General features: G+C 36.3%; 1 protein-coding gene across 1 annotated transcript; it reads left to right on the top strand.

Annotated features, from left to right (window-relative positions):
• The first annotated feature begins 5,279 nt into the window (after positions 1-5,279).
• LOC149823175 (uncharacterized) lies at positions 5,280-5,657 on the top strand. The gene has a single exon (XM_090019898.1). The coding sequence runs from the start codon at positions 5,280-5,282 to the stop codon at positions 5,655-5,657; it is 378 nt and encodes a 125-aa protein (XP_089876024.1).
• Positions 5,658-14,798: the final 9,141 nt, after the last annotated feature.

The following is a 14,798-nucleotide window of genomic DNA, read 5'->3' on the forward strand; positions in this document are numbered from 1 at the left end:
AACGGCTCATTTACAAAATGCATTGTTTCAGTGCTCTAAACCATAAGGTTTTAACTCTGAAAACAAGTCTCACGCTCTAGCATGATTGGCCAATATGTAATATGTTCAACTAGTATTTTGGACATATATACCCATCTGTAAAAGTAGATCACATGATATATGCAAACAGAAACACTTATAATTTCGGCATCTATTCACTGTTCACTTTTGTGGAATTTGGGGTATGCCCCCTGCAGGATTCAAACCCGGGACCCCTTCTCTTAGTTGCTGCAAATATTTCAAACATAAGGAGCATACTTCTTCAATAGGCCAGTGTAGAGCGACGGTTCTTTCTTATTGTCGCAAGCCTTCCGATTGCTCGCTTGCCGTTACGAAAGCTTTGATAACTGATAGTGCAAGAGAGCAAAAGAATAGAGCGGAAGAGAAATCGCAATCACTAGAAAGCAATCACAACGAAGGCTTGCGACGATAAGAAAGGACCGTTGCGCCGCACTGACCTATTAAAAAAATAGGCCCGTGACAAACCTAAACATATGTTTAATTCAAAAATATTCCCTAATGACAAAACAGACAAATGGCAGATCAGTTGCATCAGATTTTCCAAATGAAACAAACTGCCACTAAGAGCAATTAAGTTTCTTAACTGGATCTGGATTCAAATTAAATGGATCTTATATTGTGGATATATACTTGATTAATTTCTCACCATGGTGGTTACACATGTGGCCAGTGGGGTCTTGTATCATATTGAAGGCCTAGGATCAAATCCCAATGAAGCATGTGGGATGCCATTGCTTTATCACGGTTGAGGCATGTAAGACTGGATGGTCGTGCCCTTAACACAGAGTTTACCTCGCAGTGTGGCAGCCATTAAGTGACCCTGTTCTTGGTGAGGGTTTTCCTTTATTATAAAAAAAATGTAAGACTTATACAAATTCATCTTTAGCGACAGAATTGAACATGGATTTTGTGTTAGACAGTTAAATAAAACATGAATTAATTCAATCATGGGTATAGGATCGATGGATAAAACTATATCCAGATCCAGATTACAAAAAGCCTACCATAGGCTTGTTGATGTGAAGGTCTATGTTTGGTAAGATTATATTGGGGTCCTCAAGATTCCAATTTATATCCTGTGACAGCCCAATGAATGTAATCATGAAAGTTGTAAAATTCGATTTTCTTTGGATTTTTCTGATTCTTTCCGATCAAATTCGTATCTCATTCGACATTAGAGCAATTTTTTTATTAATGTCATACATTGTGTTTTGGTACATTGTATCATACTGTACCATCTTAATTATTTTACAAATACCAAAAGGGAATCTACTTTAATTCATAAAACCATGATGTTCTTAACCCAGCTCGATTCCAAGTCTTTCTCTAACAATTAGTTTTTTATTATTTTATTAAATGCTAACCAAATCTTAAGGTCAATTTATTCAGGTTTTAGATAAATTGACTTAAATCTTTGATATATTGAAGCCGAGCAGAAGACCCTGGTCCAAAAAAGGGTTCAACTGGATCTATTTTGGTTATTTGGATTTCTTGTATTTATTTAGTTTGAATATTTGATATGACATAAAATCCAAAACAAGATCATAAACTAAGGTGTAAATTAAATAAAATACAAAAAATCCAAATAACCAAAATGGATCCAGCTGGATACACCCAGCTTCAGCCAGGCGGCAAAGGACGCACACCCATGAGTTTTGATGAGCAGCAAATGTCAGAAAGTTGACAAGATGTCACAAGTTCAAAACTCACGGGTAGGGATGGCAGTGGACCCGGGGAAAGCGGGGCCCCGCCCTGCCTCACCCCGTTTGGGACCGGGGATGAAGGGTATGAAACGGGGATGGAGGCGGGGACGAAGGTTAAAAACCATCCCCGTCCGGGGGTGGAGGCGGGGATGGACGTGCACTTTTCCCCGCCCCGCCCCGACCACTTTTCCCCGCAATATCCCCGCCCCGCCCCGACCCACTGCCATCCCTACTCACGGGTGCACGTTCTTTGCTGCCAAACTGAAGCTCAGTGTGTTTTCCCTAGTGTGCAAGGGGGACCTAGGCTTTTATGCCAAGTTTGCAAGGCTACGTGTGGCCATAATTGTCACTTAACATAGGATGACCATAGTTTCAAACCCATGAGAGGAGTCTCGTGCCACAAGGTCAAAGTTGGGTGTACGCCCTTACTTTCAAAGAGGCAAGGGAGAATCGCAAAAGTTTTACCAACCTGAGTCTTGCTAATGTATGGTTGGTGACAATGTGGGATTTGGGGAGAGGGAGGAGCGGTGAGTGTGCATCACCTTGTGTTGGGATGTTGCAAGTTCAAATCCCAATAATATGGTTATATAACCTGTGGAGTCATAGTGACAAATATCTCGAGATTTATGAAAATCTTGCGATAATATCGCGAGAAATTGCCAAAAAGTTTAAAACAGTAATTTCTCAAGAGATTTTCAAAATATCGTGAAATTTATGAAAATACATAAATACTTATTTAACATGTGATATTTACGTTTTAAACGGCTATTATCGTGAAAAAAAAGCAATGTATTTTTTATTTTTAAATAATTTTTATTAATATTTTCTTATAATTTTTTTAAAATTTTTCAATTTATTTTTTAATATATTTTTTATTGCCAAGATTTTGCCAAAAAAAAACACAAGATTTATAAAAATATATATTCTCATGAGTTTTTGAAAAATGAGATTTTGCAGAAAAAAAATGTTTGTCACTATGGGTGGGGTCTGCCTAATCCCAGCTTGCCTATAGAAAAAAAAAAAGATAATTAGACTTTTTGACAGTTCCTCTCTCTCTATCAGAAAGAAAAAAAAAAGCATAATGAAGAATCAATTAATATAGTGCTTCTTAGAGCTTGAGGGCTTGGGAAACTTATTCAGACGTTGCATATAGATGATAGGCAGCACATTGAACATCATCAAGTTGCTTGCTAATAAGGACGCACAATCAAACAAACGACAGACTTTATGTTTATACAATTAGTGCTTAAAGCTTTCAAGCCAAAAGCAAATGTTATTTTGGAGGGCTTCCTTAAGATAAATTAATGTTTTAGAAATGCTCTTTTAGGTACAAGATTCTGGACATACCAAGTTGTCAAAATGATGAGGGATGATTCTATAATTTATAAATCATGTTTTTTAACAATTTTTAGATGCCTTATGATAAGAAGGTTGCTTTTTGATACATGCAGAATAAATTTAAAAAAAAAAAAAGAGTACAATGTTCACATCTATCAGTAAACCAGACAATGCAATTAGGTGAGCATTTTCTTTTAAGTTGGCATGAAAATATTAACTCCGATTTGCTTAACTGCTTAGACTATTATTGCCTTGTAATAAAACCTTACAGCTGCATATCAAGTATATATCAGAAAGTATTCATCACGAGTTATACCAATAAAAGAAAGGGAAAATTTCATGTAAGGGCCAACCTTTTGCCCCTAATTCCAAAAGTGGACCTAACATTTTTGAATTGGGGCCTGTGCTTTGAGGAAACTGTCAAAGAGAGAACTGCCCTTATTATTATTTGTTAGTTTAAGTTAAACTTGAAGCCAAATTATATTAATACCGTTCATATACCTTTTTCTTTCTTATGAGGATAAATGAGTTTTTCCAATTTTAAAGGACAATATGGAAAACCAAAAAAATCATGTTTTTTTAGACGATGGATGTCAACTTGAGGTCTCTATTTGATGGTTTTCAAGAAACTTGTGGTCCATATCAAGAATTTAAAAAAAAAAGATGGACCATTTTGAGACTAGGGGCAAAACTTTGGCACCTAAATGAAAATTTTCTCTAAAAAAACTGCAAAATACTGTTTAAGATAAGACTAGGGGCAAAATGTTATATATGTACCTACTACAGCACCGACAGAAAAGGTCGGCATTTTTCTCTATGAAAATGAAAAAAAAAGATTCAGTGAGTTCATTCAAACCCAAAAAAAAAATGCAGTGAGAGGTGATACAAAGGATTACGAAGTAATCCAAGCTCTAGTTCTAAATAAAAAGAACATGTAAGCTGAGTATCGGCATATATTGATGATGAAGATGAAAAAGCTGCATAACTAACATAGGAAAATTTTGATTAATACATATATGGTTAGGAGTTAGGACCATATATATATATATATATATATATATATATATATATATATATATATATATATATATATATATAGAGAGAGAGAGAGAGAGAGAGAGAAAATACATCCAACAGAAACTGGACACCATGAAGCGGCATGGTTGCGGTTCTACCATTTTTTCGTGAGGTCTGGTTAGGAGTTAGGACCTTCTAAAAAACATACTTTTGAGTATTTTTTTGCTTGATATTATTGCTTATTAACTAAAAACAAGCTTTTTTGTAAAAATGTATCATCAAAGCGTGCACAAGAAAATGAATCTTTCTTGGGTTGTAAGCAACCATTGGGTAGGTGATGCAACAGGAGTTTCAGGGTAATGTCTCAAGAATCAATTTCAATGATCCAAAGCAGTTTTTACTGTATGGTTTCTGCTATTAACCGGGTCAAATTATTTGCCAAATGACCAACCACGTCAACCTTGCAAACACAAGGTGGGGCCCACATGCTCATTCACGCATGGATGCGATCTCTTTATCTGAGCAAGTATATGGCAGCTTTTCGAAATCAACGCTCTATCATTATCAACATATATAGGGAACTTCCTGAGCATGAACTCCATCATTTTGTCAAATGCAGCAGAAATTCCCTGACCACTTTCAGGTCTGTAAGAAAGCACAAGTGCTCTCTCTCTCTCTCTCTCTCTCTCTCTCTCTCTCTCATTTACACACTATTATCAATAAATAAGCACAAGCAAACGCAAGGGCTGCCCATTCATCTTCATCTAACAAAAAAGGAAGAAAAAGAATACATTTTCAGTATCTACCTGAGAAAGGTGTGAGCGTGCCGTTCTTGAGAAAGCCAGTCACAGGATCAGGTCTGTGACCCACTTTCTTAGGTAAGTGGGCATCAACTCTCTCGACTGTCCACTTTCTGAGGCTGTACTTTCTCAAGTTCGCAAGCGCTTGAGAAAGAGGTTGGGTTGAGCTTCTTTTTTACAGAAACCTAAGCAAGTGGTGCTTTTTCAGGTACTTCCAAACGTGCTTGAAGAGTTTATATTTTCCTGTGATTGAACGACAACCGTAGGTATGACAGATTGAACCAGCGCGACAGATGTTCGTGACAGGTGCCGTTTCTTCGAGTTAAAAAAAAAAGAAATCTGAGTTTCTTTTTTTCTGCTAATGTTGCGAAAAACAAGCAAGCGTGTTAGTTTTAGTCCAGACATTACCGAGAAACCGGCCACCATGAAGCGGCATCAGATTGGAAACAGGGAGAATATGAGGAGGAGCACAAGAAGAATGACCAACAATTTCTGCTCTTTCCAACTGTCCAGGAATCCAATTTTTACGCCGCTAAAATTCCTCCGGCGAGTTGGCGCCGGTGCCTCCAGGGCCATTTCTTCCATGTTCAGGAAGCCGGCCGCGAAATTGCCCGTTGCAACGCCGAGGGTCTCAAGCTCTCAAGGTGATTCTCATCATAAGGAAGCCATTGAAGATTGCATAGAGTTCATCAACTCTTCTTTGTCAAGATCGAATTCAGCCTCGGAAAAACCTAGTTGACTGTCTATTTGTCTGCCGGTGCTGTGCACCAACACGGCATTTGAGAGAGCGCCAGAGGCAAAAAAGTGTTCAAATGCCTACCCAATGTTCAACAAATTTTAGTATGTGATTAACGATTCCCACAGATTCATATCTTCATTTTTTGTTTATTTACTTAGACATATTTATTGTGTTCCACAGTGACGTGGTGTGTTTCGTTTGTGAGAGACCTATATATATATATATATATATATATATATATATATATATATATATATATATATATATATATATATATATATATATATATATATATATATATATATATATAGAGAGAGAGAGAGAGAGAGAGAGAGAGTTATTAAATTAGTTTTTTTTTTAATTTTAATCGAAGAAACCGCCTCAGGCGAATAGACCTAGCCGTGCTGGCTCAGCCTGATGTACTACCGCCTCTGTCCATGTCGGCCTAAAACTCTGTGAGATTACCCCTCAACTCCAGAGAGGGTTATTAGAATAGTTAATAGCCTGTGGAACGCCTCTATGATTAGATTTAGATTTGGTAACTACACTCACGTACAAACAAATGTACCATTTCAATATATATATATATATATATATATATATATATATATATATATATATATATATATATATATATATATATATATATATATATATATATAAAGAGAGAGAAGCTATATATGGACTAGATGAGGTACATTTCTTGTGCTGATGTGTTTTCAGTGCAATAAAAGTTCGTCGTCTCATTATCGCCTTAAAACTTGATGTTAAAAAAAAAAAAAACTTAGAGTTAAATCGATTTGTATGATTTTAGTAAATAAGCAATGGTGAAAATGTTAAGATTATATTATCCAAAAAATACCTACATTTATGTTTTTTTTAAGTGTGTAAGACATTGAAGAGATCAAAACTGTTTAGGAGCAACTAATATATATATATATATAGAGAGAGAGAGAGGGAGAGAGAGAAAAATCGGTTCCGCTTAACTGTCCATAAAGTGTGGATAACACTGGATTTTGATATTTCAGGCTAGGTAAATCTGACTTTACAAATGAGTTCTGCATGTTCCGTTTGCTAGGGACCAATTGTCGAATTATGATTTTATGAATCTTTAAATTTTATAAAAAGTCAGCTGTTCCATTTTCTAGGGACCAATTGTTGAATCATGTTTTATTTAATAAAAAAATATGATTTTATGAGTCTTTAAATTTTATAAAAATTTTGAGCCATGGATTTTTAAAGCTTTATAAATACCTGCTCACATGATGATGATTCAAAAGCTTATTTTTACTAAAACAGAACATATTGATCACATCTATAAGGGTAGAATCTTAAAAATAAAAAGTTGAAAATTAAGATTGTCTGCACCCTCCTACCTTTACGATGAATCACTTTCTCTCTCTTTATATATATATATATATAGAGAGAGAGAGAGAAAAGGGGGTAACGAGGTCGGACGCTGCCAATGTGGCCAATTATGTTTTTTTTTACACTTTAGCGGCGGTCGAGTTAGACATTACAACCTACTGTATATATGTGCATTTATCTATTTATTTACAAGGTAAGATAATTCCAAAAATAAAAAGAAGAATTAGATGTTTACCTGTGCTCAGAAACCAATGTAATAAAAAAGTTTTATTCGTGTTGCTTGAACAAGAGAAAAGTGAAAATATGATTCGAAAAAGAACATTTTACTTTTGTTGTCTGCTTTTTCATATTCCCCCCTCCTTGTCGGTTCGATTCTTTTATTGGATTAAAAACGATATGATAGCATTTTTTTATCCCATTTCTTGTAAGTTTAGAAACGATTTTTAAATGGTCTCACTCGTAGACCTTTTTTTCCTGAAATTGAAAAGATCAAACCTCACTGGCATTACTCTTGAAGTAGGACCATGTAAGGCAGGGTGGTGGTGGACCCACCTAGGGTTTGCCTCCTAGGGGGGTGAGTCCACTAAGTGGCCTGGTTCTTGGCGAGGGTTCATCATCGGCCAAGCAGACAAATTGAAACAGCTGCAATCAGCCCAAGGTCAAGTCGAAGCAATTCTGGGTGATGTTATCCACTGGTGGTCCTCATTACGCCATCTCACTAGTAGACTTGTGAGTCTCCTTAGACAAGCATGGCTCCCTTCTTGGGTTGGACCGGAGAGAAGATCAGGTCATATTGTATGTAACCAATCATCAGTTATATTCAATCTCTACCGCACACCTCACTTGGGAACCGAGAAAATGTGCGGTCTAACCAATGGATTGGTCACATACGATATGACCAGCTGATCACTTCATCTGGCGAGCAGGTTGTATGTTACCCCCTGAACATGGGACCGCTTGTTCGGGGTCCGAATGAGTGCCACGTGGTACTCATTCGCCTGTTTCTATATGTACGAAGGAATATTGCGGATCCCAAGATCTTCCTTCGTACAGAAACAGGCCAATGAGTGCCACGTGGCACTCATTCGGACCCGAACAAGCGGTCCCGTGTTCAGGGGGTAACATACAACCTGCTCTCATTCGCCTGGGTTGCTTTTGTATATTGTGTTGACCTAGGTCGGTTCACATCAACCAAAGTGGTCTTAGAGGATCTCATTAGTTTGAGCTGCTGGGGTTCTAGCCACTAAGTCCGAGAGGTAGTGCTAACCTTGGTCAAGTTACATACCTTTTCACTTTTTATCTGGATTACACAAGAAAAAATACTTATATCAGGGGACAAGGTTCAGGGTTTGAACGAGAGGTACGAGTCATATATGTTTCATGAACCGCACAAGTCAAATATGAGTCAAACTCTTCTTCTATGGAGCCTACCACTTCGCCTACCAGCCTCAAAGGTTGGAAAGAAACGCGTTGTTGGCTTAGTTCTGACTGGGAACCGGTGTTGGGGGGAGGAGATGAGAGGAGTGACTGGAGTGAAGAAGAAAATGGGTGATATTGAGATTGGAACTGTCAACATCTTGACAAAAATGTAATTGAAAATGACTCATTTTTTGTTCCCTTATCTACTCTCAACACCATTCTCATCTTTCAAAACAGGGATCCCAAACACAGGGGTGGGGGTTGGTACTAATTAAATCACCATTGAATACCATCTTCACACTCACCTTCCGTTACCTATAAACAGAGCCTTAGGGCGTGTTTGGAATCTCGGCACTGGGATGGGCGTTTATGCATTTGGTGTTCCCAAGGCAAAATCTTAGTAAAAACACCTATTGTGATCCCGTTTGGAATCTCGGCGTTAGGATGGGCGTTTATGCATTTGGGATGAGAAGTGAAGCCCTTTCTCTTTTTTATTTACACTAAATGATGAATTTAGCAGCTACCACCTCCTAAAGGAGCTACCACTTTCTCAAATGCATAAACTCCATGCATGCTCAGACCCAGCTCCCAATCCCAAACAGGTTTTTAGTGGTCTTGGGCTACTTGGATTTGGTCCTGGTTGACTAGATTTACGTTACAAATCAGATCCACTTGTAGTAGGCTTGCAGCTAGAGCTGGCTTAAACTTAGGGCCTGTTTGGAATCTGTAGCTGGGATGGGCATTTATAGAGTTTATGTATTTGAAGAAGTAGCAGCTGCCAAATCCATGATTGTAAATACCAAAGACAAAGGGCCTCACTTCCCATCCCAAATGCATAAACGCCCATCTCAGTGCCGAGATTCCAAACAAGACCACCAAGGTAGCTAGTTTGTCCAAGACTAAAACCTTGGGATCACCAAATGCATAAACGCCCATCCCAGCGCCCAGATTCCAAACAGGCCCTTAGCACCTTTGGCAAAGGTCTAGGTATGAACGGACTCTGAGGTGGGTTCATCCAGCGTCTTCATAATCAGCTCAGTAACTCCATGGCAAGAGAAATTATAAGCTCTAAACGTGTTCTACCAACTTCATTTTTTTCAATGATTCATATGCAAGATCTCTCTCTCTCTCTCTCACTAAAACTGTCCCATCTTCATGAAATAACACATCCTCACAAGTAACGTTTCAAAAGCCATAAGCTATAAAAAGCCAACAATGTCTCAACTGTACGACTTTGGTGCTCATCCTTACGCACGCACGCATCATTCTCCAAAGGCTATCCATTAGGCAAGGGCGTAGCTAGGGGGGTGGGCAGGACAGGGCTGTACCTCCCGAAACAGTTAATTTTTTTTTTTTTTAAAAGCAGCCTTGATTCCATATTAAATAGATTTTTATCCATTTTTGTAGCCCAGTCCTGACTGCAGCAAATAGTTTGATTTGTCCATATGAAATAAATTTTTATTAATAATTGTAGCCATTTTTTATTTTATCTCAAAAAAAAAAATTCGGGGACGCTGCCCCGAACCCCCGACTATCGCACAAATAAATTTTTTTCCTACACCCCTGTTTGCCTCCCCCCCCCCCTCACATGAATCCTAGCTACGCCCCTGGCTACCACTCGCTCATATATATATATATATATATATATATATATATATATATATATATATATATATATATATATATATTGTCATACTGTTAACAGAAAAAATATCAGCAATAATGGCATTTATGCATTCCCTAGAGGCCTTTAGTCGTTTTCCATAAATTTATTGTTGCAATTTCCATGGAAGCGATTGCTGAAAAACAAAATACATCGAGGTGTTCACTTTTATAAAGATTTTTTGGCAAAAGAGCTAACTACACCTTAAAAGGGCTAACGACGGCATGGTCATTAGCAGGATCGGGTAAAACAAGCCCAACATGCTAACTTGTTTCGGTCATAACTTTCTATCCAGATGTCCGTTTGAGATGATTTTTATTGCATTTGAAAGCTAACATCCTCAATTTAATTTATTTTAAAACAAATTCGATAATTTTTATAGTAATAAATGCACTCAAAATAGGGCCCTACCTAAAAAACAAGTTTTTGTACTAAACAAGTCACAACTTATTTTGGTTATAACTTTTTACTCTGATGTTTAATTAACCTAATTTTTAGTTCGTTAAAAATCATAAATCCTCTAATTTAATTTATCTTTTGGACAAAAACCTTAAGGACGTCTTTTAAAAAATCAAAAATAAAGTTGAATTCAACAAAACCTTATAACATGTCGAAAACACTGAATTTTGGTACGTGTTTCTTGACATAAAATAACTCAGTCAAAATTTGTGTATTTACACCTCTTCAAGGTAAGCATAGTTCTTAACGAGCATGATTGTTTAAGAAACTAGTTGGACTCATTGATATATATATATATATATATATATATATATATATATATATATATATATATATATATAGAGAGAGAGAGAGAGATTCTTCACCATTTATCTCCCCTACCATCATAAATATCTTTAGAAAACATACTTGCGTGTATTTTTTACTTAACATAAAATAATAGATGTGATCTTTATGCTTTTTTAGTTGAAAATAGATATTAGTTTAAACATTTTTAATGTTTAGATATGTGTTTAGCTCAAAAGACTTGACAATCTAAGGGTAAAAATATTTTATTAAATTAATTTAATCCAAAGCATGACTTTTAGTGAATAAGTAATGATAAACGCATCTATGGGTACATATGTTTTTTGTTTTCTTTTTTTTTTTTTAGAAATGACCCCATGGATGTGTGATACATCATTTTACAGTATAAGGAACCTGCTTTTGAATCACCAGAATCTGACTTGTTGATGCAAAAAACAATGATTGTAAATGCACTGATTTTTTCTGACTCTCAAGAAAAATTGTTATTTCATTAAAAAAACATAATCCAAGGTTTAGATTCCCACTAAATTGACTATGTTGAGTTAAAGCAACTTAGAATTATGAGATTCCAACCAGATTGTACATACAATCAACTTTTATATATATATATATACACACACAGTTTGTACCATGACGAAAAAGAATGGCAAAATCTAGGCAGAAAAAAAAAACTTGAGAGATTTTGAAAATTTTCATAAATGCTCGCACTTTTTTTGGCAAAGTCTTGGGAATAAAAAATAAATTAAAATTAAAAAATATTTTTTATAAGAAAATATAAATAAAACACATTTAAAAATAAAAATTTTGAGGGTTTTCACGATAAATATCTTTTAAAAATATAAACATGGCGATATTTGTCAGGGTTTGAAAATATCGGGAGAAATTGCTGTTTTAAACTATCAAGCAATTTCTTCCGATATATTGGCGAGATTTTTTTATAAATCTTGCCATATTTGTCACAGAGGTTTGTACATAAATCTAAGTAGAAAATACCATTTTTTATATTTTTTTATTTGTTTTTTTTATAGATCTAACCTTACAGATGTGATCTACAATGGGATCCAAAACACTGCTAGCTCGTTTAAATTTCCCCAATAACCTTGATGTCTCCCTTCAGACAATAGAAAATTCTGCATCATGTATTGACATTCACCAAAATCTAACACAGTACAGGCAAGCAACAGCTCAAATCAAATAAGCTACGTGAGGTAACAGAATTCTATTGAGAAAACAATAAGCAAATCCATAAGCAGAGAAGCATGCTCATACGATAGAATGGCCAAGCATGCGTCATATAACAGACCAATTCAGAAACACAACGAAGGAGATGCAAGAGCAGCCATTGTTGCGATGGCTCCTCCTCAATTCTTGGCGAAAAGGCCACCAAACCCACCGGGCTTCTTCTTGCTCGCCGGCACCGACACGGTGCTCCTGTTCCCCGTGGTGCCATTTTTCTCCTCCACCTTCTTCAGGATGGGATCCGTCTCGTAGAACTGTTCCTCCTTCTGCAAACCACCAATTATCCAGTCCAGCAGGCCTTTCTCCTCAACACTGCCGCTGCTCTTTGATGTCGCTTTAGTCGCGAAGATGCGGCCAGTGGCAGCCATGCCAAAACCGAAGCCGAAAGAAGCCATCTTCTTACTTTGGCGTAAGAGAAGCAGTAGCAGCAGGAGGAGAATGCAGAAGCAAAAGCAGAGGTGAGCAATGGGGTACCTCTAGCCCAGCAAATCTCTTTGTATGTATCTCACGTTTCTCAAGGATGATCAGGACCGTAGGATCAATATCGTTGATGGAGATCTTTACTTCATCTAACGGTTTAAAATCTTCGTGGGGTTGTTCTTGTGCTAGCCATTGTTGCACCACGAGTAAGCCACGAGTTTCTTATCTTGTGTAGTTTTTTTTTCTCTTTTACCATAATTTTGATAGTCAAGATAGGGGCTGCCAAGAAAAAAGAATTTCAAGATTTATTGAGATGAAGAAAATCCTATTTTAATGACAGAAATATTCTTGGATTTCTTGCCTTTTAAATATGAACATTTTAGTTGGTTTAAATGTATCCCTTTTTTTCTGCATAAATATATTACAGTCCAAATTGATCTTTTTCTCTGTGAATTTTAGCAATTTTGTGCACGAAAATATTCAGAGAAATGGAAAATATAAGAATGAGAAACAATGTGTAATTTTTTATGGATTTGCAAAAAAGTGGTTTAAGAAAAATGTGGTCAGGGATGAGATACACCTCATCCTTTGGCTGTGGTCCTCGTTTAAACGAGTGGGGCGCATCGCATTTATCGTTTTTCTGATTGATGGTCGTTTGATGGAGTAACTGGATCGGGTCTTGCATTAAACCTGATCCAAAATCAATGTCTAGCCCATGCCTTTAGCATGCCCCAATACAGCAGTGAGCGTTGTCTTTTTCTTTCTTTTTATTGGAAGACGTAGGAAAACCCTCACCCAGAACCGAGTCACTTGATGGGTCCACCTCTCCGTGAAGTAAAATTCTGGGTTACTGATACGACCACCCAGCCTTACATGGCCCCAACATTGATAAAGCAATGGCATCCAGCGGGATTCGATCAAGGGCTTTCAGCTTGACACAGGACTCTGCTGACTTGGGGCAGAGCAAGTAGCAGCCAGGGTAGGCACGTGCCCACCCTGACACTGAAATTTCCAACAAGAGTTTTAGGGCAAAGTTGAAAGTGTCCACCTTGACCCAAACACTGCCCTATGTGATTACGGACTGTTGGATAATAAAATATTACTTTTTCTTTTTTAGTGTCTTTTTTACTACCATTTCTCAATTCCCGCCAAGTGAAAGACTTCCATAAGACTGTTCTCTTCCTAAGAAAAAAACAACAAGAGTTGATCTCATTGAAAAAAATGAAGCTTCTTTTTTCTTCCCTCTCTCTCAGTTGGATTTTAACTGATTCACGTATACCCATTAAAAATGAGGCCCCTTTAGATTTTAGTCAAACTCGAGTCAGAATTGATTAAATAAACTTATTCAAAATAGAGTCTAATTCAACCCATTTTATATATTTTTGAAATGGCCAATATACTTCATCCCTTATTTTTAGATCCAATGTTAGAAGGGGGTGGTATCACATCTATATTCATGATTCTATCATGTGTTTGGAGTAAGATTCATATTCAAAATTGGACCCACTTATTAAAAAATAGAGTTAGCACTGAATCAACCCAAACCCAACCCTTTTGCAAACTTCTTCTAGAAATCTAGACACATTTAAAAAGAATAGATTATCAACTATTTCTTGTACTCAACTGCTTCTTGCTTAACTTCAAAAGCAACTTCTCATTGTTTAACTTTATGAGCATAAAGTAAATACCACCACTAAATAGCATTGATTTTATATCATCATCGTCCAAAACATTTATCCATATTTGTTGGCAATCTATTTTTGAAGAATAACTATACCATTGGCTCAATAACTCTTCTATGTAACAGGTTTTACAAGACATCAAAGCCATAAATATGTTAAAGGTATTGTCTTTTTAGATAATATAGATCTCTAATTAAGGTAATTAGTGTTATGATAATATACTTTAACATTTTCAGAAGCCATCATTAACTACCTACATCAGCCACACAACATATCATTCACTTAAATGAAAATAGCATGTCATTCATATATCAATCATACATTCAATTAACAAAACTACTTACAATAAGCATTCTAAAAACCAACTACCTAAAACACCCTAACCTCTATTGAATGTTTGCGCACAATCAACCCCAACCATATCACACTAATTGAATGTTTATGTAATTTCAACCCTAACCCTATTACACCCAAGACAAAACCACAAAATATTAAAAAAATAAACATAAATCATTTACAACACTAATATATATATATATATATACACACACATAATCTTAAACATACTAAACCTTAAAAAAATCT

Source organism: Nuphar pumila, chromosome 10 (assembly GCF_984573655.1).
Source record: "Nuphar pumila chromosome 10, dmNupPumi1.hap1.1, whole genome shotgun sequence".
Classification (NCBI taxonomy): Eukaryota; Viridiplantae; Streptophyta; class Magnoliopsida; order Nymphaeales; family Nymphaeaceae; genus Nuphar; species Nuphar pumila.